Below are 26,514 nucleotides of genomic sequence, written 5' to 3' on the forward strand. Positions count from 1 at the left end.
AGCCACTCTTCTAGCCCTGGGCTGGTCTCCTTCCAAGGACAACCACCTCCAAGCCGGGGGACTCCTCACTCTAGCCCCTCTCTGCAAGCACACTGATTCCATGGACTCATGGAGGGTTCTTAACATCAAAAGCATTAATCCTACAAGGGCTTTAGATTCTAAATTCCATGAAGGGCTGGGAGCAAAACACCCTCCCAAACTGTGGCCCTGCAGGTTCTGCCCCTGGAGGCAGTGCCTGATAATGGTGAGGTGAGAGGGGAGGTTCCCATTTCACTTCATTTCTTACTGAGGTCTCTCCCAGTGCATCTCTGTGAGTGTTGGGATGGGGGTAGCTTTTCCTGTAACTCCAATTAAACAATAGATCGAATCTACTACTTTTAATAAGCTCAGTAATTAGCAGGACCCTAGAGACTTCTACCTCAAACAAAAAAATATAAACAGTGGTGGTGAGCCCTAGCCCGTTTGGCTCAGTGAATAGAGCATCGGCCTGCAGACTGAAGGGTTCCAGGTTCGAGTCCGGTTAAGGGCACATGCTTGGGTTGCGGGCTCGATCCCCAGTAGGGGGCATGCAAGAGGCAGCCAATCAATGATTCCCTCTCATCATTGATGTTTCTCTCTCTCTCTTCCTCTCCCTTCCTCTATGAAATAAATAAAAATATAAAATTATTTTTAAAAATATATATATTTTTAAAAAAGAACCCCCCCCAAAAAAATAAACAGTGGTGGTGAAATTGAACATTTCAAGTATAAAGTATATAGTAGGAAGACCAATTAAGTTTATCAGAAATAATTATCAATATTAAGCATGAACCAAACACCCAAGAAAGTCTCATGTTTAATGTCACATGACTTACAACTTGTTTTGAAATGATTCTATTCTTACAAGGCCTTTTAAAGAAAAGTGCCCATATAAATCCCTTACGTCTGAGGGATTCGACTCAAAGATGTAAAAATAAACAACCCATTTCGGTGTTTGAAAGTAGCAGATGCCCCTGTCTTCTGTGGGGGGACTTATGGAGCTCCTCCAATAGTGTCCCCACATGTCTGGAGGGAGGGGCCGGGACCTGGGCAAATTCCAGGCGGAGCGGTTCAGGGGTTAGAGTCAACTGCTGCTTCTGAAAAAACTTGTCTCTTCAGCCGGAAAAATGTTCTCCAAATCTTCTCTAAAAATAGTGCTCGCTGGGATTTTCCAGTTTGACATTCCTTTGGTTCCTATGACCAAGGACAACCCGAGCCAATCCATCTGCGTCCCTCCCCGGAGCCTCCAGTGGAATCCCAGCCTTTGTGGGACCCCTGTTCCCACTGTGGCCTCCAGACCTTGCTGGCACTTGACAACTCAGGGAAGATTCGTCTGCTCAGCAGTTGCTGGCTTCTCCCCGGCTGCCTGCTGCCTTCCCTTCCCATGGCAGAGGAAGAATGGCCTCCCGGGAAGAAGGCGCAAAGGGTGGCTCCAAGGAAATGTGAGCACTGCCTTCACTTACCCCCAGGACCCATGGTCATGCCAGGCCGGGTGCTGGCTAAACTGGCCTGTGAACCTCAGGGGGTAGCTGCGGTAGCCAGGAGGCAACTTACATAAACCAAACATTTGCTGGTGGCCCACCCTGTCTGCCAGGCCCTGGGCTGCATGCTGGGGCCCCAAGGCTCTCTCAAAAGAACTGTGCGGGTAGTAATTGTGGAACCAGGACAGACGTGTTTGCTTCTGTCTGCCAAGCATAAATCCCCTGCTTTTCTTTTTTTTAATAAGTTTTTACTGATTTCAGAGAGAGTAAGGGAGAAGGGGAGAGAGAGAAATATCAGTGAAGCTTCCTGCACACCCGCTACTGGGGATCTAGCCCGCCACCCAGACATGTGCCCTGACCAGGAATCGAACTGTGACCTCCTGGTTCGTGGGTCGAAGCTCAACCACTGAGCAACACCAACCGGGCCCCCTGCTTCTAATGACAGCACCACCACCTTGTCCTGGGCCTACTCCTCTTCTACTTCCATCTCCCAGGAAGAGTGGGCACCTGACCCAAGAATGAGCAGGCATGGTTCCCTGCCCTCCTAGACCATAGCTCAGGGTGGGCATGGGACCTGAGCTGAGCCAGAGATTCCCACCTGGGGATTTTCTCCAGAACGCAGGGGTTCGTGAACTTCCATGCGCAGAGGCATCGCTCGAGATGTAGATTCTCAGCAACTCCTCTAAGAGTCTGCTTGGGCCTGGGGTGGGGGCAGGATTGTGCTGCTCCAAGTACCTGCAGGATACAAGGTCAGTACAATTACCTGGGCCAGGAGGGCAGGGAAGGCTCTAAGGAGTTAAGCTGGGTCTTGAAGGCTAAGAAGGAGTTTACTCAGCAGCATGTGATCCTGCCAAATATGTCTGCCTTCCTGCTTGGCCTGTATGGCTCCAGGCTCTCCTGACCATCCTCTCTCTCTGCTTGCCCTTTTCAGTCATAATCATAGGACTGGCCCCTAGAGTTTGTTTCTCAGGCCACAGCCATGCCGTTTACCTGCATGGGATACATTCCAAGATCTCCAGTGGGTGCCTGAAACTGCGGATAGCACCGAACCGTATACATCCATAGATATGTGTTTTTCCTATACATACTTACATATGATAAAGCTTAATTTATAAATTACGCATAGTAAGAGATTAACAATAAAAATAGAACAATTATAATAATACACTGTAATAAGTTATGTGAATGTGGTCTCTCTCACAATACCTTCTTGTAACCATCTCTTACTTGCCGTAAATGGTTTGGTGTCACTCCTTTCAGAGGATCCCTTGCTGAAGTCTTCCTACAGGCTCAGTGCTTTCTGGCGCAACACATTTTCTGTTCATGTTTTTCACCCATAAATGTATTGCCTTTCCATCGTGTGTGTGTGTGTGTGCACGCGCGCGTGTGTGTACATGTATTAAAGCTGGGGACAGTGAAACAAGGCAGGGCTTAGGATAGAAGCAGCAACAGGAGAGAGCCCAGGCGGGGCTGCTTTGGCTCACTGGAAAGTCAGAGAAAAGGGGGCCTTGGAGACGGGTTCAGGAGTTTCGCCCAGGACAAGCTGCCACTACCCATTGCTCCCCTGGTTGCAAGTCTTGTGGAGACCCTTAGAGTTTAAGAGGTGCACGCCTGTGGGGGAAGAGGAGGGAGAAGGGCAAGGTGACAGCATGCTCCCGGCAGGGAGAGCACACTTTCCATCTTAACTGAGCACTAATCCATGCACTGTGGCCATAAATTTGCATTCTGAGGTATGACCGCAAAATAAGCAAGAATTTCTTTTCCCTTCTTCACAATTCCACAGACACTCATTCTTATTATAGATCTTAGCAACCGCATATTATATTTTTCCTCTTCTTATCAAGAATATCCACCTTGCCCTAACCGGTTTGGCTCGGTGGATAGAGCGTCAGCCTGTGGACTGAGGGTCCCAGGTTCAATTCCAGTCAAGGGCATGTACCTTGGTTGCGGGTACATCCCCAGTAGGGGGTGTGCAGGAGGCAGCTGATTGATGTTTCTCTCTCATCGATGTTTCTAACTCTCTATCTCTCTCCCTTCCTCTCTGTAAAATATCAATAAAAATATGTTTTTTTAAAAAAGAATATTCACCTTTACATTTAAAGGGAGCACTTTAGCCCTAGCCTTTGTGGCTCAGTTGGTTGAATGTCGTCCCATGCACCAAAAGGTTGCCAGTTTGATTTCAGGTAGGAGGCGGCTGATCAATGAATTGCCTTCACATTGATGTTTCTCTCTTCTCCCTCTCCTCTTCCTTCTCTAAAAATCAGTAAAAAAAAAAAAAAAAAAGTATTTTTTTTTTTAAAGCAGGTGGAGGGAGCACTTTATTGCTTCTCTTTGGCATATCTGAACTGCCAGCATCACCACTCTTGCACTTGGGGCCATTACTAAATAAAATTAGAGTTACTTAAAAACAAGCACTGTGGCAATCCTACTAAGTAACTACCGGGTAGGAAGCATTTACAGTATGTAGTCACTGGACAACGGGACAATTCGCCTTCTGAGAAGGAGGGTATAGGAGAGCGTGAGATTTCATCACACTATTCAGAACAATGCACAATTGAAAAACTTCTGAATTATTTCTGAAATTTTTCACTTAATATTTTTGGACTGAGGTTGACCCAGAGTAACTGATACTTCGGGAAACTGAAACTGCTAATGTGCACGTAGGTAAGAGGGGACAACTGTATTCGCTTCATCTCCTTTCCTATGACTCCAGACCTTTCTCCTGAGCTCCAGCCACTTAGACCCAACTGCCCACAGATACTACCTTTGTCATGGAATTGTGTGCCCTGAATTCCATGAGGCCAAAGCATAATTCATAATCTCACCTGATCCCCCCGCCAGTAAGCACACCCATTCCTTTATGAGGCTAGTAGGAGGGAGAGGCGGCGGAGGAGGCACAGCTATTGTACATCCCATGTGCCACACACTGCTCTACTTGGCTTTCACATATTAACTCATTAAATGCTCAAAACAGCCACTAAGGTGGGCTAACTCCTGGCATCCTGTAGGGCTCAGCTAGACGTCAACTCTTCCAGCTAGATATCAATTATCAACATTTTGCAGAATGTCCGTCCCTCAATTCCTGGGTCCCCAGGCAGGGTCAGGTACTCCAGCCCTGGCCTTCTTAGTTCCTTATATCAAAGTATTTATCACAGGGGTTCTGACTCACTGTTTACTCATCCATCTGCAGCCCTTCCAGCCATCAGCTCTGAAAGGGCAAAGGCCTCTTTTATCTCCATTGTGTCTCAGGGCCAGATGTGGGATAGGCATGCAATAAACCATTCATGGGACACAGGATTATATTCACTAGTTGCGTCTTCTCAGACAAGATATTAACCTCTGTGGGCCTGTTTCCTCATCTGTCAAGAGTTTAGAAGTGTGCTTGAGACAAAGTAGATACTCAGCAAATGTTTACGCATTGCTGTAAACATTTTGTAACGAGCTTTGAAAGCATAATAATTCTGAATGAGCAAGGCAGGGCAAGGCATTCTGGGAAGAATAGCTATCCTAAGCAAAGGCCCTATCAGAAAGGCCGGAGAGGTTCAGAAAGAGGTGAGCAGTCTGGGTTCCTGTCCAGACAGGGAGAGGTTAAAAGGTATTTGAAGGCAGGAGCTGGGAACAGGTAGGCTGCCATGTTGAGAACAGATTCCCAAAGCCCCAGCAGTCAGGGGAGCCATCAGAGCTGCATTTTGCTCTTTAAGCAGGGAATGACATGATCAGATTTGGGTGAAAACAAAAAGTACAGATGAATAATTCAAAATCTTATCTCCTCTGTATCAAATGGGGAGTAGAGATTCTGTTACCCTGAATAATGTACAGAGCCCTTAAAAAAAAATATGGTCTTGCCCTAACTGGTTTGGCTCAATGGATAGAGCATCGGCTTGCGGACTGAAGGGTCCCAGGTTCGATTCCGGTCAAGGGCACATGCCTGGGTTGTGGGCTTGATCCCCAGTAGGGAGCGTGCAGGAGGCAGCCAATCAATGATCTCTGTCATCATTGATGTTTCTATCTCTCTCTCCCTCTCCCTTCCTCTCTGAAATCAATAAAAATGTATTTTAAAAAAATGGTGGACCTTGAAAAATAAAAAGGTCTCAGAGTCCCCAAGAGTGTATCTATGGATACCACCTAGGGGTCCCCAGACTCATTTGGGGAACCTAGGGCAGCCAGAAACACCCTCAAGGTGGTTCAGGGAGCCTGGTTCTTGGAGAGGAAGTGGGCTGAAGCCCTCCAGATCTGTGGGTGCGTGAGCTAAGCCTGAGGACAGACAGGCCTTAGGTAAGTGATCAGAGTGGACAGGAAAACATGATGCTGGGACACACAGAGTCTGGGAGACCAAGACATTGGGGGAGGGGGAATGAAATAGTGGCTGAGGAACACACTTAAAGAAGTCATGGGGGTGAAGGTTCTAGGAGCTATTGCCAAAGGCCTGAATGTCACACCACTTGCACTTTTTAGCCTGTATACATGGGCAGACCTAAAGATTGTTTTAATTAAATTTATTTGGAAACAATATCAAAATTATTGTTAAACATTTAAAAGGCTGTATCGTACAAAAAACTCCCCCCACTTCCCTATTTGAAAGTGAGTTGCCAATCTAATACCCCATCATCCCCAAATACTTTAGTAGTGGATATGTCCTGCAAACAGGGGCATTCTCCTTTACCAGAATACAATCAGGAAATCATTACTGACACATCACTACCACTAGCCCTTGGATCCCATTCAAGTTTTGCCAAATGTCCCTGTCTTTGTAGCAAAATGACTCCATTCAGAATCATGCATTCCATTGGTTGTCATGTCTTTTTAGTCTCCTTCAGACTGAAACAGGTCCTCACACTTTTGAAGATTATAGCCCATTGTTTTGCAGAATGCCCCTCAATTTGGGTTGGTCTGATGTTTCCTCAGGGTTATACTTTGGGCAGAAACACCCTAGAAGTGATGCGTTCTTAGCACAGCCTGTCAGGAGGCCTGTGATTGCTCCTTGTCCTAATGATGCTCCCTTTGATCAGTTGATTAGGCTTGTGTCTACCAGGCTTCTCTGCTGCAAGTTATTCTTTTTCCCGCCTTGTAATAAAGAAAAAAAACCTGGGACAATTTGAGCGTCCAAATATTAATTGTAATGTCTGATAACCCACGGAATAAGTTATATAAATTTAAATTTTGTTGAGGAATGCTATTTCTCATGAAACTTCCAAACAGTTTATTAATTAATATCAATATAGATGCATGACTTCCTATTTTATTCAATGGGTATATATATACTCCATTACAATCTTTTCTTTTTTTGATGCTCAAATTGTCATTGATTTGTCCAGTGGGCTCTTGTTTTTGTGTTTTGAGCCCTTTTTACTTTCTGGCACAGATGTTCCAAGCTCACACTTTGCTTACCCCAGCCCTGGAATCAGCCATTTCCACCTGATTTATTTTATTGGAAATGGTACTTAGAAATGAAGATCTAGGCACAAGGTATGCTCATTGCTATTAGGCTGTGTCAGCTCCCAGGACCTCTCAGTGCAAACAGCTAGGAAATACACACACACACTTACATATATATTTTTATATGTGTGTATTGAAAACCCTAAGTTCATACTGATAGTTCATATACCATTCCAACATTCTAGTTTTCTCTTTCCATTATTTTTAATGCCCTTCTCTGTCAGTGAGAAATCTGGCTATTTTCTTTCATACATTAACTTACTTGATCAACGTTCCTGTAACCATCCTCCCATCCCCATCGCCACCCCGATCCCTGCACAAATGCCCTCCTGCCACATGACCCCGCACTGAACCATCCCTCTCTCACCCCACTCAGGTTCTGACAGCCCATGTGGGTGCCCTTCACCCCACAGGCTTATACGGAGTCGGGCCAGCCCCACTGGGTTCTGACACCCTGTGCCCCCCCACCACCACATTTTCACTCAGGAAGATGCCCTTTTCACCCTATTGGGCTACCTCTCCATGCCCCCCACTTTCCCGTCCGGTCCCCCGACACCCCAGAGACATTCTCTTTACTCTGCTCAGGTTTCAAAGACTGGCTCTGGGTCTTCACAGCTCCCACCCATCTATCATGCTCTGTCCACCTAACGACTTTTAAGGCCAAATCAGTGAGATAGAGGAAGATTGCCACAGACTTGGGTTTTTATTTTGAGCAGAGAAGCTGATTGTGTGGTAGACATCAGTTGGCTTGTCTGTTGCCCCGTAGGAGCAGGGTCCACCTAGTTCTCTTCATTATCACTGACATCTTGAGTGTCACCCACTTAAGCCCACCGTTCCTCATAAGATAGCAGTAGTTGCTGAGCAGCAGCAGGGAGGAGGCCCCAGGAGGCCACATACTTCAACCACTTATGCGGAAGCCCACGCATGCAGATGGCAGAGAACTGCTTTGCCTAAGAAATCAGGCAGTTGCCCAGGTGATGGAATTTATGGTGTGCTGAAAGCTTGTCTGCCCTAAAATAGCTCTCCTGCTCAGTCTAAACTAGCAGTTCATGTCTTCGGATTTAAAACCTGGTGTTAGGCACTGCCCAGGGTGGGGAAAGTATGCAGATGGGGTAGAGGGAGGCAGCAAACGACTCCTGAATTCTCAGTCACAACTCTGCTCCCTTCTGTGTGACCTTGACAATTTTCCCCTCTGGTCTCTTTCCCCATCATTTTGTTTAATATATTTTTATTGATTTCAGAGAGGGAGAGGGAGAAACATCAGTGATGAGAGAGAACCATTGATTGGCTGCCTCTTGCATCCCTCTACTGGGAATTGAGCCCGCAACCCGGGCATGTGCCCTGACATAGGTCAATGCTCAACCACTGAGCCACCAGTCCGGCTCTTTCCCCATCTTTAAAGTGATGCTTTCTCAGGCCTTTTCAAGAACTAAAACCTTTCTGTCTCATACCATTAGTTCAGGGGTGGTTTAGTTTCAGGACTATCTGCATGCTGGGCACTGCTTGAAGCAGGCATCTCAAGGCAGCCAGCTTGCCTATGAGATAAGTGAGGTTTTCCAGAAAAGGAGCTAAGATTCAGAGGTTAAGTGACTTGCTGTCTGCTCGCCTCCTGTGGGCCTGCCGTAGAGAGAACATATCCTCTCAGATGGGTTTTCAGGGAGCAAAACCACCAAAGAGTAATTGGAATTGCTGACATACCTTCTAACATGCACATTTTATCTGTATGCAAAGTTTAAACAAGTACAGTGTTTACTGTCCTATACACTCCAAAGTTTAATTCCAGGCTAACATTTGTTAGATGATTCTGAGTAGGTCAGAAATGGATTCCCAGCAAAATGGTGCCAAATATTTTAAATATCAAGGACAGATGTAACATGCCACAGGCTGCTGACAGATGTACCCAAGCAACCCCATTCTCTAAATAAATTACTGCCTTAAAAAGGACATATTTTAAATTGTTGAATTTTTCTAACAAAAATTAAGATGCTTATAATATGAAATTCAGATCTTATTTGCCTTTTCTAGAACTTGAAATAGAAGTTTGTTTGTTTGTTTTTAAATATATATTTTATTGATTTTTTACAGAGAGGAAGGGAGAGAGATAGAGAGTTAGAAACATCGATCAGCTGCCTCCTGCACACCTCCCAATGGGCATGTGACTGCAACCAAGGCACATGCCCTTGACCAGAATCAAACCTGGGACCTTTCAGTCCGCAGGCCGGTGCTCTATCCACTGAGCCAAACCGGTTAGGGCTGAAATAGAAGTTCTTTAAAGGAACTGATTCAGTGAGGAACTGAGATTTGCTGGGAGGCGGGGTGGGGAAGATGGAGAAGCCTGATGACCATTTAGGAATGTTAACTACATTCCAGTAAATGTTCTAGAGAAACATCATATATGAAAATACCTTGACATTCTTGTGACTTACCTTGAGTTGCTTGATGAAAACAATCAAAATAGAACACAGTTCAGCCCTGCCCAGTGTGGCTCAGTGGATAGAATATTGGCCCGTGCAGGGAAGGGTCTTGGATTTGATTCCCAGTCAAGGGCATGTACCTGGGTTGCCTGTTCGACCTCTGGCCCCAGTTGGGGCACTTGCTGGAGGCAACCAATGTCTCTTTCTCATATCAATGTTTCCTTCTTTTTCCCCCTCCCTCCCTTCTAAAATCAACGGAAAAAATATCCTCGGGTGAGGATTAACAAAACAAAATAGAACACAATTCAATGTTAACAGTACTGGAAAAAATGTTAACTTTATTCACATAGGAATTTATTAACAAGATTAGAAGCACTTGAAAGGTTAGGCTCCTCCTCTGTGAAATGCTGCCCAAGGTCTCAACCCTCCCCAAAAGAACCCTGGTTCCCACTGATCTGGTACCCCCAAAGCCCCATTCCTGGCCTCTCAATCCCCTGCTATCTCAGCATCTCCTCCCCCTTCAAGCTGTAAGATTCCCTCAGAATCAAAGCCCAGGAAGAGACTTTGCACTATGTCTCAAGTGTGGCCTGGCCCATTGCACCAGAAGGGTACACTGTCCATGCGCAGTGGTTTTGGCTTCTTCCTGCCTCCTGCTCCCAACACTGCTACAGGCCTGTCACCTCAGTCTCCTCCTAATCAGAACACACTATCTGTGCCTCGTCAGGCAAGTCAAGTCAGAGCAGGCATCAAGATAGCACTTTGCATCCTTGTGGCTACCTGCAGGCCTTGCAGGGTAAGGAATACAGCACTAAAAAGCAAGCACTGTCCTTGCCTCCAGATCGAGGGCTCAGCTGTGTGTGGCATCCCATGGGAACTACACCAGGAGAATGGTTACAGGATATCCATCCCTCCAACCTGTTTTCTTTAGAGATGACATTTAAACGACAAAATGTAAAATGCCACAAATGGAAATGGTAGATTCTACAAAGGGGGCGTTGCTGGAACAATGTTTATTAGGGAGTTTCCTGGAGGTGTTTTCAGGGTCAACAATCACATTGAAAACCTACCCTATGCCAGGCACATGTGTACCTCCTCTAATGTTCACAATGAATGGAAAGACATTTTATCCCCACGTTACAAAGACAGGCCTAAGAAGGGTGAAGTTCCCCAATTTTGGTTGTTTTCTTGTTCTGCTTTTTGATCAATTGCTCATCTGTCTAAACTAAATTTGCCTGATTCCACAGTAAAACTTCTACAAGGTCAGAGGAAGTACCAGGATTGGAACCCACCGGAGCCTAATCCTTCTCTTCCCAACAGTTCAGCTGCCTCCCGCCATGCACTGCTCCCAATACAGAGGTAGCAGGAGAAAAAACCTGGATGTAGACCTGGTGAAAGTCTACATCTCAGGGCCTGCCAAAAGCCCTTACCACAGGTGACCCCCTAAACTCTTCATGCCTTGAGAGGCAGCTATCCTTCCAAGATAGGAGAGTGGCAGGCACAACCTGCCTTTCTCAGCAAAGTAACTGACTGTGAACCCTTCCCCTTTTTTACCGGCGTGCTGTATTCTTTCTCTTTGGGTACATTCTCTGCCATATTTCCCCACCTAACAAGAATGGCTCCTCCATCTGTGACAGAAAGGGAAAAAGGCTAAACAGCAGGACACATGAGCTTAGGACCACATATGAAAACACTTTCAATGGGCTATTTCCCCATCTGTTTTAAATGAGTATAATAAACACCTGCACAGCACCACAATTAGCTGAAACTCAGAAGCTAAACCTCTTGGATTCAAATTCTGGCTCTGACCTTGGTAGCTGTTTAGTCTATCCATGCCTCAGTTTCCTCATCTGGAAACTAAGATGGAGATGATAGAGGCACTTGTCTCTCAGAGTTGTTGTGAAAATTAAATCACTCTATATGAAACATCTAGAGTCACTGGAATACAGCAATCTCTAAAAATAAGCATTTGCTTTACAATGCTACTGCTAGTGTCACCAAATAATCCCCCAAGTAAGTGTTTATTGACCAAACTTCCTAATTTCTACAACTGCTGGTAGGTGTACAGGATGATGTAACCTTTATGGAAAGGACTATGATCATCTCAAAACAAAAACTACAGAAGTACCTTTATTTACCTTTTGACTAGGACAGGGTGGGGAACCTTTTTCTGCCAAGAACCATTTGTAAATTTATAACATCATTCGAGGGCCATACAGAATTTAATATCAACTTAAAAATTAGCCTGCTGCCCTTGCTGGTTTGGCTCAGTGGATAGAGCGTCAGTCAGTGGACTGAAGGTAGCTGGGTTAGATTCCGGTCAAGGGCACATGCCCGGGGTGCAGGCTCAATCCCCAGTAGGGAGTGTGCAGGAGGCAGCCCATCAATGATTCTCTCATCATTGATGTTTCTATCTCTTCCTCTCCCTTCCCCTCCCCTCTGAAATAAGTAAAAATATATTTTAAAAAATTAGCCTGCTATATTTGGTCAAACATTTAATTAACTCACCCCTAATGCCTTGGCAGGGCCAGACCAAACGTTCCCCACCCCTGGACTGGGTAGAACCACTGCTAGGAAATTACCCTGAAGATACATCTCCACAAGTAAAAACAACGTATGCACAAGGCTATTTATTGTGGCATTATGTAAAAACATGACTGGAAATGTCCTAAAAGTCCAGGTATGAGAGACTTGTTGAATCAACTATGGAACATCCACATAATTGAGTACTATGAAGCCATAAGAAAGAATAAAGACAACTGATATAAATCAAGTTTCAAGCAATGTTAAATATTTTAAAATTACATATTGTATGCCCACTGACAGGGCCTAGATGGAATAGCACCCAGTAACGTTGAGCATGCCTACAGTCCAGATCAGCAGTCGCCAACCTTTCGGACCTCGCAGACCACCAGTGGTCCACGGACCATCAACTGGCAACCGCTGGTCCAGATCTTAGTTTCTAATTTCCAATCCCCACTAAAGGGAACCAGGACTCCTTGGGAAAATGGCTGATTCCAGGTGAAAGGTAGGGAAATGTAAGATTAGCATGGAACATCTTTTGTGACAGAAAGGAAATGTTCAAAGACCAGTTGGGGGAGAGGGGTGTCCATAGGACACAGCTAAGAGTCTAGTATCTAGAATATAAAAAGAACTCTTACAACTCAATGATAAAACAACAATTTTTAAGTGAGCAAAAGGTATGAATAGACAATTCTAAGATATACAAATGGCCAATAAGCATATGAAAAAAATGCTCAACATCATTAGTCATTGAGACACCACTTCACATCTACTAGGATGACTATAATTAAAACAAACAAACAGAAAACAAGTGTTGACTAAGATGTGGAGAAATCAGAACCCTTATACAGACCTAGCTGGTTTGACTCAGTAGATAGAGCATCAGCCTGCAGACTAAAGGGTCCTAGGTTCGATTCCAGTCAAGGGCACATGCCCGGGTTGCAGGCTCAATCCCCCCCGAGTAGGGGACGTGCAGGAGGGAGCCAATCAATGATTCTCTCTCATCATTGATGTTTCTCTATCTCTCTTCCTTCCTCTCTGAAATCAATTAAAAAAAAAAAAAAGAACCCTTATACATTACTGTTGGGAATGTAAAGTGGTTTAGCTGCTATGGAATAGTTTAGTGGTTCTTCAGACAACATAGAATTACCATATGACATTGCAATTCCACTCCTAGATATATTCCCCAAAGAACATGTTTATATAAAAACTTATATATGAATGTTCATAGAAGCATTATCATAATCAATAACTGGAAACCCAAATGTGCATTAACAGATAAAATAGGGGTTTATCCATGCAATGGGACATTATTCAGCCATAAAAAAGAGTAAATTACTGATACATGCTACAAGATGGATAAACCTGGAAAACATTATCCTCCTATATAATAAAAGGCTAATATGCAAAATTGTCCCCTTGGGAGTTCAACCATGAGTTAGATCGCTCACTATGATGTGCGCTGACCACCAGGGGCCAGTGCGGAATATGGGGGGCGAGCAGTGGCGGGGGGCGGGGGGGGCAGGGAGGGACACGACGACGCTGAGGGAGCAAGGGAAGGAGGTGGTGGGGAGGGAGATGGAGAACTGGATCGGGCATGATTACCGGCCAGGCCTAGGGACCCTACCCATGCATGAATTTCGTGCACCAGGCCTCTAGTGCTAAAATAAAAGAAGCCAGACACAAAAAGGCTACATATTGTATCATTCCATTTATGTAAAATATCCAGAGTAGGCAAACCCATAGAGAGATTTGTGATGGCCAGGGAATGGGGGGATGGGAGAATTAGGACTATTAGGTATAGGGTTTCTTTTGAGGGTGATGGAAATGTTCTGGAATCTGATAGTGGTAATGGGTACACAACATAGTGAATATACTAAAAAATCCCTGAAATCAACATTTTAAAGTGGATTTGAAGTTGTGAATTAAATCTCAATTTGAAAAAAAAAAGACACAGCTAGTTGGAGATCACCACTCTTCAAATCTGGGGCAAACTAAGCATAAAAAATACTGAGTTATTAGATTATAACACTTTGAATTTAAAAAATAAAACCAAATTCATAGTAAAAATCACAACCCAAAAAGGACAGAGGGTAGAAAACTCTTCTTTACAGATAAATGCCAGCTAATAAATGTAGAAGGCATGATGAAATAAGAAAATTACCATTTAAGAACTCCTAATGTGATAATTAACTAACTGGTGAATTTATATAAAAGAACATTAGAGTTCAGTATACTTCTCTTTCAACTTTTCTGGAGGTTTACAATTTTTCAAAATAAAATGTTGGGGAGAAAATTTGTATACTAAATCAGCTTTAAAGAACAAACCCAACATGCTTAAACTATAACAATCAGAAATGCAATGATGTCTAATACAAAGAATCTAATTTTCTTGAACATATTTTACTATTCCCATTATGATATAGTTGCTCTGCAAGTCCTCTATGAATCCTCAAGGCTTCTAAATTAGTTAAATGAAAATCACCTAGCCCAATTCAGACAATCAAAAATTTATCCAAGAGGAAAGAAAATAGGTTGGACAACTCACAAACCCCACTGTGCTTTATCTACTATGTGGAACTCCACATACCTCAAAATAATGGCTTTCAAATGTTTTCTCTTTACAAAATTTCTGAGAATTTCGAGAGGTATTCATTTTTAGCTACAGGGCAGACACCCCACATGTTGAGCAGACAATTCAATGTATCTCCAATGGGAAGATTTGTCATAAAGAAAGTCACCAAAAATTGTAAGCAGTCTGGATTCATGTTTATTGAAGCCAGTAATTAGAGACATCTTCTTTCCCAGCACTAGAAAGCAAGGTTCCACATGACTGCATACTGCATCTGGATAGAGCCACCCCCCTGGACCAAGGCTGCTCGGGGAATAATCTGCAGTCCTAATTTTAAGTGAAAAACACCAATAAACTTAGTATAGAGACAACAGTGAACTTTCACTTACAGTATCAACATTGTTAAGGTCATGATGTACAGAGCAGTCACTTTCAACTTTGTTAAAACTAATGAAACGCGAAGTCTTCAATTTAAATACTGATTTTAAAATGCCAATCAAAAAAAAAAGTGCAAACAAAATTAAATAATTCTAGCAGCATACCCGTTGCATTTTTAGGAAAGAATAACTCATGGCCTCGATAAGGCCACATCTTCAAAACTGGGCTTATTTCTTTGATTTTTCCATTTTAAAGACAAACAGCAGATGTAACCACTATAATGTATATAAATACTCATAAAATTCTATTTAACAGTCTACCATACAAGTGTATTCTGCAAATAACATGAATTTTACTTTAAAAAGTAAAGGCTGTTTATTGTTTGGCCTTTGGTTCCAATGCTTGAAAGCCCCAAAATAACAAAAAGACCCTCCCATCCCCCCACCTCCCAAAAAGAACCCTGCAGCTCCCCAAAGTTGGTAGACTTTGGCAACCACTAAGCACATGACACTATGCAACAGTTTCTTCTGATACTAGGAGCATCCATTTGTCATGAGAAATTAAAAGTGGTCTCCAAGAAACCCTCCTTCACAGAACACAGGTGCCTTAGCATTTCATCGGTTTTAGTACATTTTACAGTGACACAAAAGTGCTTATCAGTTTAAATCATAAAAAAATAAAATAAACGAAAAGTAAAATGATACTTTGAAATTTAAAATCACTCCATATCCCTTAGGCATGTGCCTTTCCAAGAATCCTTTCTTGTTCCTGAGGTCACTCATTTTGTGCCCCACTCCCAGCCACTACAGAGGAATTAAGTGACCCCACCACTAGTGTGGTCCCAAGCTGTTGGGCATCTAGTGGTCACTACCCCACAACTATCACTCCACAGTCAGTTTACTGTCATTACCTGGACAATTTGGTAATTGGAAACCACAATACATTAAAAAAAAAACCCTGAATTTAAAAAGGGTGAAAAAGTATATTTTCAACAATAAAACTGGCACAAGAAACATGTTTTATGTTTGTCAGAAAGGCAAGTAAATACTCAGCTTTCTCCTTAACAGTGTTCAGACCTTTACAAAAAAGCAATTCAAGACAGTTTTAGAGTCTTGTTCTGTAACATAGGATATTAAGTTATGCCCAGTACTATGTTAGTGGTCAGTCAAATCTTGTATGTAAAAGTAGTAACATTAGGGAAGTTATGCTCAGACACAGTACAATAAACATTCATATAAAAAAAGTAAACTCCACATAAATAAACTGTGGTTTTTCCCTTGGTTTGACAATGAAACGAATGTTTTAGACATTAAATTAATGGTAGTGCTTACATTTAAAAGTTCTGTATCATGTATAAAATTAAAAGTGCCATTTCAAATCCACAGAAGTCATTTCCAGAATGGTGTTGTGACATGATAATGTGCATGAATTTGCCCTAAATGGAGACACCTGAAACTCTTATTTCCATAAGAAAAAAAAAAAAAAGCTTCATTTTATGAAAAACACAAAACAAGAAGTATATCATTTTCATTTTCAATATAAAACATTCATTTGTTTGTCCATCTTATAGCACTGATCAGACCAGGGAGCTAGGACAAGACCCTTTTGCACATGATGGCTTCCACAGACAGTAAGGCAGGGATTGGTGCAAGCCAATTAATCAGTGTGCAATTACATTAAAAACCTCCCTTAAACTTTCTGTAGTACTTTGCATTATAGTAAAATGAGAGGTTGGTCACCCATTCTCTATTTGTAGGCCAGCCTGTGGTAGTAAAAAAAAAGAAAAGGTTTTTGAAATTTAAAAAACAGAGCAGGAGTTATTAAAAAAACACTATTTAAAGTAAACTAATTTTGTAACTGCCGACTTTAAACACATCCCAGTGACTGTCTGCCCCACAGTGCACACACATGGAGCCCAGCACCTCCCATGAGAACATGGCCTCGGCCAAGCACTTGAGTCCCGGGAGGCTGCCATCTTCCCCATCCCTGTGTCAGCTCCACCTGACTCAGGCACACCCACACTTAACACATCTTTCATAAATTAAAGATGCATTCAGAACAAGTCTAATTCCCATTTTGCTTAGTGTTTAGTTTGGAAATGCTCCTGATATTAAGTCTTAAAAATGATTATTCAACTTCTACCGAACACACAGTATTTACTAACACTGCTCATCTCCTCCTTCCTTCACCTCCTTCAACGTTCAGCTCCCCCACCATCACTTCTCTCATTCCTCCTTTAAGCCTTTTTTGTTTCCTGGACTTTCTGCTACTTAATCTGCTTCCCAAGAACAAGTGAATTTGCTAGCACGCACCTGGTCAGACTAACCATCTGATCAATGATTTCCTGGTCTCATTTGCTCTGCCCTGAAAGAAAGAGGGCTCTCTCTCTCTTCATCTACCTTCCCCTCCACATGAAGCCCCAACTACACTTGCTTCCCACGAGAGAGCAATATGCCTGCGAGTCCAAGGTTATCCTTAACAAAGGGATCTGACACATAACCTTCCTAAATGTGCAATTCACACTCGGACAAGCCAATGAAGTTTTTTTTTTAAAGTTCATCTCCCCTGCCCCAAAAAACTGATAGCATGTGCCGTATCAGAAAAATCCTGGTCTTAGCAGATCAATATACATAGTTATTTGGTCATTTTACATATGCACTTTTAAGGAGGATCAGGCTTCATTTTCTGTTGAAGAGTTTGTTACCATGGAGTCTGGTTTTCGAGTCATCCTATCCAGTTCTTCCTGAACATTTGTCAACACAGTCTTTTGTCCTTTAAAAAAAAAAGCAATGATGGGTTATTGAAAAAAGCCTTTTTTCATTACAATCATTATGAGGCAGACCTAAATTCAGTCCTTCTTTATTCAAAATGTCACAGGTCTGTGTTCCCCCAACCAAATAATTCCTATTTCCTACCAGGGGATACCAGCTCACAGCCTGGGCACCAGACCAGATTCTGAGTCCACAAGAACTCAGAAGCCCCTGAAGGCCCAGGCTGACCTGAGGATGGAGTGATTCCCTGATGGCATCCTTTGATACAAAAACACCCATTAAGGAAAATACTGTATTAACATATCTTACAGCCAATGGAAAATTAAGAGCCAAGAACTTTTAAAATGGCCTCAAGCTTCCAGGGAAAATGTGTAATTCCCAAGAAACTTGATTATTTGTTTCAGAGACTTCTAAGATATAGACTTGCTCTAAAGACATAAAGGACAGATGGAGGGGGGTGAGGTTCATATGCAGGAAAAAATTACAACCCTCCAGTGAGACAGTGTGTTCACAGCTCCAGCACATGGTAAGACTGGGGGGCAGTAAACAAAAATCCTTGTAAAGCATCACAAGAAATTAAATAAATAAAATGCCACTGGTACACTCTAGACCAGTGGTTCTCAACCTTCTGGCCCTTTAAATACAGTTCCTCATGTTGTGGTGACCCCCAACCATAAAATTATTTTCGTTGCTACTTCATAACTGTAATCTTGCTACTGTTATGAATCGTAATGTAAATATCTGATATGCAGGATGGTCTTAGGCGACCCCTGTGAAAGGGTCGTTCGACCACCAAAGGGGTCGCGACCCACAGGTTGAGAACCGCTGCTCTAGACCATGACTCCAATGGACAGAGCTTCTACACCAGGGGACATGTAGAGGTTAGGACCTACCTCAACTCACCCAACAGTCAGTTCCTGAGAACCTGAAAGTACACTAATCCCACCATAAATGTGCCCAGGAAACCTGCTCAGTAATAAGGTAATCCTACTGTAAGTATAGTCAGTATAAAGCAGAGAAGTGCTTCCTTTGCTTGGCTGTTTGCAGGTCAGGTTGATTCGGTCTGCAGGCCAGGTGAAATCACTCTCCTGTCCAGCTCCCACCTCCAGCATCCCTCAACCAGAAGGCTCGTAAGTCTCCAAGGGTCCTTCAGTACCTGACTTCTTGGCTGTGCTCTGCACCCCACCAGCACCAGGACTTCCAGGAGAGCCTGTTTTTTTACTCAACAGACTGTTGAAGAAGCTAGCCAACACCCCTTCACTTGCTGCATTATCTAAGGAAACATTAAGAAAAAAAAGCATCACACAAACTGGACAACTCAATTAAACAAATAAAACCTAGTTTTCAGCTTGAAATGATCCAGTAGTGGCTACTGTCTTCCTAGGATACTGAGCAATCATACAAGTCAGCATGATTAATAAGTGGAATCCTGTTTCGATTTCCCACCAGTTTGGAGGCATAACAGATAACCTGTGCTTTACATCATCTCCCTGTCCACAAGTCCACAAGACAGTGTTTTTCAAAGTTTTATAATCCCGTAACAGTCCAAAGCTGCTGTGAAAAGCTCTTATCCAGAATAGAAGACAGCCATCAAATATGCAAGAATAAAATTTTGTTTTGAGGTCTTATTGCACCCAACATCTTTGGATATTAATTACTAAGTCAGTGGGAAAAGAGCTATTTCAACTAATAAGTAATAGAGCTTCACAAGAGAAGTGAAGGGGGGAAAGTCCCACAATTCATAAATGGTAATAAAATAAACATAATAAAAACAAAACTAAGGACTTAAAACACACATTTTAATGTGACTTCTTATACTGTATTCCTCTCCAAAGGAATCTGCACTGTCTAACCGAGGTCTTACACAAAGTCAGATGCAAGAGCCACCGATTCCAACAAAAAAACAGGCCTTGGCCTCTGCCAACCACAAGCCCCTCCCCTGAGAGAGGGGATGTGGAAAGCAGCCCTTCTTGGGGAAGAAAACAGCCCATGAGTCTCTACCTTCCAAACCCAGCCACGCAGTCCCCACAGAGCTCAGGCCTAGGACTAAGCCACTCTCCACAGACACAGGATACATACTTTTGATGTTTGGATCCGGCTTCTTTACTGACGTGCCTGGGGAGGCACTAGGCACGCTGGCTGGCCCTCCCCGGCCCTGAGTTCTTGGAGAGCCAGAGGGTCCTCGTGCAGGGGATTCCTAAGTCCAAAACCAACCCAAGTCACACACAGGCATAAAAATAACAGAAAATACATACTCCAAAAATGAAACCATCAGTCTACAGGGTATTTTCCAGTCTAGGGAGAAGGATGGGAGTACTGGGCGTTTGCTCCCAGCTCAGTCCCTTTCTAGACCTGTTTCTCCTGAGAGAAGAGGTATCAAGATAACAAAGCCTGTTCACTCAAATCCCAGAGGAGTATTCCTTCCTCAGATATTTTCTGAGTTCCTACTATGTTCCTGGCCCTAGGCCTTCGGGGGACCAAATTCCCTTTGAAAATACAAAAGCCCACACACGCTCTTACAAATAATGGTATAAGATTTGAAGACACCCAAGACACTGGGCCTCGACCCTCTGTTTAAGGTACTCACGGAAGCTCTCGTGGGCGTGGCTGGCTGCTTGGCAAGGAGTGACTGCAAAGAGAGGGACATACTGGCCATTAACCAAGGCCTGCCAAGTGCACTGAAGGTCTGGAGAAACACTTCCAAGTATTCCACTAGAGGGCGCCATTATCAACAACCAAGTCATGGGTTTAACACTAAATGCAAAAAATTTCAATTGAGCAGTTTGGTATTTGGTGAAAAAACATATTCCAAGTAACCAGTTTTGAAGCTAAGAAAGCAAGGAGAGCACAGAAGGGAGGAACAGTTGGCAAAAGAACTGTTAACACCCCCTGCTGACCTGCCTGCTCCACCAGACATGTCATGTCTAACCCATATTAGACATGTCATGTCTAACAGCCCAAGTGAAACAGGTGAGACTGAGTTTGCATCCTGAAGGCCTCTGCTCTGGCCTCACTGGTCAGTTTGGGGAAGTTACTTTCCTCACCTACAAAATGGGTGTATCAGCTCACCTGCCATCATTCCCAAGGCTGTAGGGGGCTATGTGAAATAATGGAAGTGAGTTCAGGGCACTTGCCCAACATGGGAAGTATTATGCCAGAAAACCTACATTTCCAGACAAAAAAGGTACTTAAAAAGATAACTGCCCTAGCCGGTTTGGCTCGGTGGATAGAGCGTTGGCTTGCGGACTGAGGGGTACCAGGTTCGATTCCGGTCAAGGGCATGTACCTTGGTTGCGGGCGCATCCCCAGTAGGGGGTGTGCAGGAGGCAGCTGATCAATGTTTCTAACTCTCTATCCCTCTCCCTTCCTGTGAAAAATCAATAAAATATATATTTTTTTAAAAAGATAACTAAGCCCATCACTGTAGAATCTGCAAGGCAGGCAGGGATTCCCTGAGGCAGGTGGTCTAATCCCTACTCTGCACCAATTCTAGAAATGGAAGGAAACGGGACCTGCTCGAAACTCCTTTTGCAGCTCTCTGATGCCGGCGACCTCGCCCTGGGGAACTGGCATTTCACTCATGAGAAGGCCTCTGCTCTGGCCTCACTGGTCTTACCTGCTGCTTCATTAGGAACACCTGCTCATCCTCCGCTGCCAACTCTTTGTCGTGGACCAGCTGTGAAGGGAAGAGACACACTCATTTGTGGTCAGAGGTAAAGAACATCTTAACTACTATCAAAATTCATGCTGAAAGGAGAATCTTGGCCTAGGGCAGGGGTGGGCAAACTTTTTGACTCGAGGGCCACATGGGTTCTTAAACTGGACCGGAGGGCCGGAACAAAAGCATGGATGGAGTGTTTGTGTGAACTAATATAAATTCAAAGTAAACATCATTACATAAAAGGGTACGGTCTTTTTTTTTTTTAGTTTTATTCATTTCAAACAGGCCGGATCCGGCCCGCGGGCCGTAGTTTGCCCACGGCTGGCCTAGGGTCTCCACATGGGTATGGGCAGAATCCCTGCTGAGACTTTCTCTGAGACCAGCCTTGGCATGTGGCCAAGTGACTTTGTAAAAGTCTGGTAGGTTCTAACACCTCCTAGGAGCAAGGGATCAACTAAGTAGTTCAGAGGTGGTGGAGGTACTGTCAGGACCTAAGGGGAAACGTCAACCCCATTCCATCACTCATGCCTCACCCGAATCCACCTGCATAATACCACACTTCATCTAAAGACTTTTTTTTTCTAAAGCCCTTGGATTACTACCCCCTGACCCAGGATTGTTTAACGTGTAAAACCTGATTCTTTATAGGTTTCTTTTCCCATTAAAAAAATACCTGTAACTCTTAAAGTGATTGATTTGGGTACCTTTCTCACAGGAGGTTTCATGATAAAGTCTTCATATGCATCTTCTGGCTTCACAGTTGTGAAATTTTCATGTAAAATGGCTATTTTCTTTTCATTGTCCCAACCAGCAGGTCTAAAGGCAAAAAGAAAGGGATTGACTTGTTTTTCCTAGGACTGCCTTATAGTGTACAGAGCACATTCTGGGTTAGATAGGACTCCTGGATGAGTTCCTTCCCCACAAGATCTCGCCTGCAGTTGCTGGGTTGGCTTGCAACTTTCAGTAGACAAGCCAAAATTTACTGCAGGTATAACTCATCAGATCAACACTGTAGGCCCTGTTGGGATCTTACTGATTACACATGCTGACCCACAGCAAGTGTTCAGAGCCTTCCCACACCTCCATCCAGAAGAGCAAGGACACAATGGAGGCCTGTTCTAAGAGTAGAGAATGCAAAGACCAGCATAGAGGCCACAGCTCAGGATGGGACTGTTTCTCTTTGGCATGCAGGCACCTCTCCTGCGAGCTGTTTCTCTGAGAACTCTTCTTTCTGACAAGTTTCTTATGGATTGGTTCATACATTTTACTGGTTTGGGAAAATCTACCCTGGAGCCAAGGGGAGAACCACGACCTGCACTATCCTGGGCCCAAACCAAAGGGACACAAAGAGTCCTACATGGATGCTGCCCAGCTTGACACCACAGGGCAAGATGGTACCCAGGATCCATTAAGTTAAGCCACAGCCAACAGACTTTCCTAAAGGAGCAAGTTTAAAATGTCCTACATTTGAATTTAGAAGTTCTCAAAGATGGTGACTGATTGTTCTCACAGGCCTCTCATTCTCCATTCAATTCCTGCTCCACAGCTCTAAAACCAAGAAAGTGCTTAGCCAGGGGTCTGCACCCAAATTGCTCTGCTGACGTCATCAGCTCCCCAAAAGGCAACTACCTAGAGGACCCAAAGTGCAAAGGGACAAGGCATGAGCAAGATACCACCATGACCCATGCAGCCTTCAGAAGCTGCAAGATACTTCTCCACTCCAGACCAGCCCCAAACCCAGCCAGTCTCCCTGCTCCTCCTGCTCCCTGGGGTCACGTGTGATCTGGGCACTGGCTGACTCCAAATACATACTGCTCTGCACTTGTGCCACTGACTGCTTTAGACAATTCTCTAATATCAGTTCAAGCCTCTAGGTTTGCTGTCTACAAACAGCCCAAGTAAGGTTCTCCCTGAATGTTTAGGAGGCAATCCATTCAGTCCCGAGCTCTTGGCTTTCACACCTTCAGTCTTCTCATAGACTGTCCCTCCTGCTCCTCCATTCTTTCCGGCCTGCCTGGCCCACACCACTCATCCTTCTAGCACAGTGGTTCCCAAACTTATTTGGCCTACCGCCCCCTTTCCAGAAAAAATATTACTCAGCCCCTGGAAATTAATTTTTTTTTAATTTTAATAGCAGTTACTCATCGCCCCCAAATGCACCTGTGGCCATCACCGCCCCCCTGGATCGCTGCAGCGCCCACTTTGGGAATCACTTCTAGCATCACTCTCTCTGCCTTCCCTGCTGCACTGTCTCCACTATCCCACTACTCCCCTACCTCTCCTTGGCTGTGTGTGTGTGTCTTTATAGTACCATGTGCAGGGACCACCTCTCATTCATTTCTGTGTACTCAGCATAGATCCCAGGTACCTACAAAGTGCTCAGTATTTGCTGAATATCCTGTAATTCTTTAAGTCAGGAGAATATCTAAGACTAAAAACATTGATCTATGGCATAAGTCCTCTCAGAGACCACAGCTTCAACATTTATTTATGCATCCACAGCATTATCATTCTCCAGTGAGGGAAAGACACAAACTCGGGCAAACAGGTACCCCAATCCCTGTCCAGAGGCTCCCAAAATGTGAAATGCTGGAAACACACTAAGCAGGCAGTATAGCCGAAGCCCATGCTGACAGGGATGCCTGCTGATGACCAGAGAGAAACCAGATGCTTCGACAGAAAACATTGAGGATCCCCAAAGCGCCAATTCCCTCTACTTCAACTCCCTCCCTCAGCTAGTATTTTACCAGAGTAGACAATAAGTGGCAAAAATGGCTGGCTTCAGTTTTGGCAACTTGCTCTCAAGGACGAAAGGCAGCACCCGTGACCTCACACTACCCACTTCTCTCAGACTGGAGGCAGAATGGCAAGTAATCTGGGAAGGAGCGGAGAGGGAAATGTGGGTGTACCTATCACCTGTGAGGTCCAGCCCAAGCACCTTGCCCCAAGGCGGCAGAAAGCTGGCTGTGTAAGACAGAAGGCACCTTACTTGGAAAGATAAAAAGTAAAGAGCAAATGTACAGTAAAGAATTTGAAAGCATCACCTACAAAGAACTCACATAAAAACTGCATCCTTTTCCACAACTAAGGCAGGCGTGGTAAAGTGGAAACCATACGTTTTATGAACGATGTACTTATACAACAAGTCAAGGTTTTTTTCTTCCTTCACTGATGTGTAAATCAAGGCAGCTCCATCTAAGCAATCTGCTTAAGGAAAATCAATTCACTACAGGAAACAGAAGCAAACACACACAAGCACAATCCTCACAATACTACCCATAGGTTGACCAGTTTTTGATTAATACATAATCAATAGAAAAGCGTTGAAATTTTAAAAAACTAAAAGGATAATAATAGCAGACAAACCAGGTCAAAAGTAAAGAGTATGTTGCTAGTGGGCCATGCAGTTCCTTTTTTAACATGTAAACTTGTTTTCTGACCCATTAAGATTGCTTCTTAGCAGTCAAGTTAATAGCTCTGAAGCTAGCCCAGGAAAACACCCTCAGTATATCCAAGGTATAGATTCTTTCCCACGCAGATGCTCACATGTGATTAAGTTTATCATTAAGCACGTTTATGAGATGGGTACCTACATGTACTGGTAACCACTACTGAACTGGACAAGCTAAAGAGTCCAAAGGAAGTGATAGGAACGTATCCCTCACTCCCACCCTAGGGAGTGGATCTATGGCACCAACTGCTATTGGATTTTTATAGATACTGGATTCAAGGAACTACTGACACAGCATCTTTCTCATGGACAGCACAAAACACTTGTAGCATCTAAAACAATAGTGTTGGGTAATTAACCCTTTCTGCAAAAGAAGCAAAGTTTAAAAAGCTTTCCAAGATATGATAAAAGTATCTTGGTAATAAAATCAAACATCAGCTTCCTTCTTAAATATAAAAGCCTATCAAATATACAGCATTAAAAATATAAGTGATCAAATATAGGCAAAAATTCTTAAATCTCAAATTCTAACATAGTAATATACAAAACTAGTAAAAAGATGTATACATTATCTCCCTGGCAGGATCTTTCTGGATTCAGGAAGTACTTATCTCCTTGAAGATGCCCCCGGGCCCCAAAGCAGCACCCCAAGGATACACTGGAGGCAGAACCTCCGTAGATGTGACTGGATAAAGTCGAAGTGCTCGTCCCTGTAATCATGCTCCTTCTCCAGGACACTCACGGCATCGCACTGCAGGGGAGACAGAAAGAAAAATGAGTGTCTTCTTCAAGAGTAAAGTATCACAGCTCCAAAGAAAGCCACAGGCAAAAGTCCAAGCATTAATTAGACAGACAAGAGTGAAAGGCAATTGGACAGCCCAGCCGGTATGGTTCAGGGGTTGAGCATTGATCCATGCATCAAGAGGTCGCCAGTTCGATCTCCAGAAGGGCGTGTGCAGGAGGCAGCCAATCAATGTTTCTATCTCTCCCTCTTCCTCCCCCCTTCTCTAAAATCAATAAAAACATATATAAAAATTCTTTAAAGAAAAAAAGCAACTGAATATTTTTTCTTTTATCCTGGACCTCAGTTTCCATATCTGTAAAGTGGGAATATAAGAACCCTGATCACCTCACTAAGGTTCCAAGAATCAAACAAGGTCACATCAAGAAACAGGCCTACTGGGCATGGCTGGGCACTGCACATTCCATAGGGCTCCATTCTTGCAGAACCCGACGCAAAAGGTACTCCCTATAGTTGGGCAACACAGTGGCTCTGACTGGGAATGAAGTACTTTTGAAACTCAAAATGTTTTAAAGCCACTCCTTTTTATTTTGTAAGAGACACAACTTTGTTACTCTATAACTGAACTTAATTTCTATTCCCACTTCATCATTCTGCAGGATAAAAGAAACTGAAATTTCAAGTTCCCTTCCTTCTTTTCATAGGCTTATGTTCCTTTCTGAAAATCATCTCAAGTCCAATAGACTGTACAGACCAAAGCCCAAAAGAATTCTGCTCTTCCATATATATTTTTCAACATTAGTTTGGGCTAGATGAACTGGTTTACAAAGCCTTATGAAAACTGTTTTTATTTTATTTTATTATTATTTTTTAAAATATATTTTATTCATCTCAAGAATAGACTGTACAGACCAAAGCCCAAAAGAATTCTGCTCTTCCATATATATTTTTCAACATTAGTTTGGGCTAGATGAACAACTTTACAAAGCCTTATGAAAACTGTTTTTATTTTATTTTATTATTATTTTTTAAAATATATTTTATTGATTTTTTACAGAGAGGAAGGGAGA

The 26,514-nt window shown here is 43.4% G+C and overlaps 1 protein-coding gene across 4 annotated transcripts in view; it reads right to left on the bottom strand.

Annotated features, from left to right (window-relative positions):
* Positions 1-817: 817 nt before the first annotated feature.
* The window catches only part of DYNC1LI2 (dynein, cytoplasmic 1, light intermediate chain 2), a 39,902-nt gene continuing 14,205 nt past the window's right edge, over positions 818-26,514 (bottom strand). For 2 of the 4 annotated variants that reach the window (XM_014547845.1, XM_014547844.1), the window contains 8 exons: positions 25,360-25,453; positions 24,311-24,446; positions 21,956-22,067; positions 21,207-21,266; positions 20,178-20,219; positions 19,670-19,787; positions 18,747-18,863; positions 13,562-17,591 (listed from right to left, as the gene is read on the bottom strand). In XM_014547845.1, the coding sequence (XP_014403331.1) occupies positions 17,491-17,591; positions 18,747-18,863; positions 19,670-19,787; positions 20,178-20,219; positions 21,207-21,266; positions 21,956-22,067; positions 24,311-24,446; positions 25,360-25,453 (780 nt within the window). In that variant the 3' untranslated portion in view covers positions 13,562-17,490. Of the gene's footprint in view, positions 1,213-1,937; positions 2,235-13,561; positions 17,592-18,746; positions 18,864-19,669; positions 19,788-20,177; positions 20,220-21,206; positions 21,267-21,955; positions 22,068-24,310; positions 24,447-25,359; positions 25,454-26,514 lie in introns of those variants that run through there. The other 2 variants (XM_014547843.1, XM_005876349.2) reach the window with 2 other exon arrangements.

The sequence above is a fragment of the Myotis brandtii genome, unplaced genomic scaffold (genome assembly GCF_000412655.1).
Source record: "Myotis brandtii unplaced genomic scaffold, ASM41265v1 scaffold486, whole genome shotgun sequence".
NCBI lineage: Eukaryota > Metazoa > Chordata > Mammalia > Chiroptera > Vespertilionidae > Myotis > Myotis brandtii.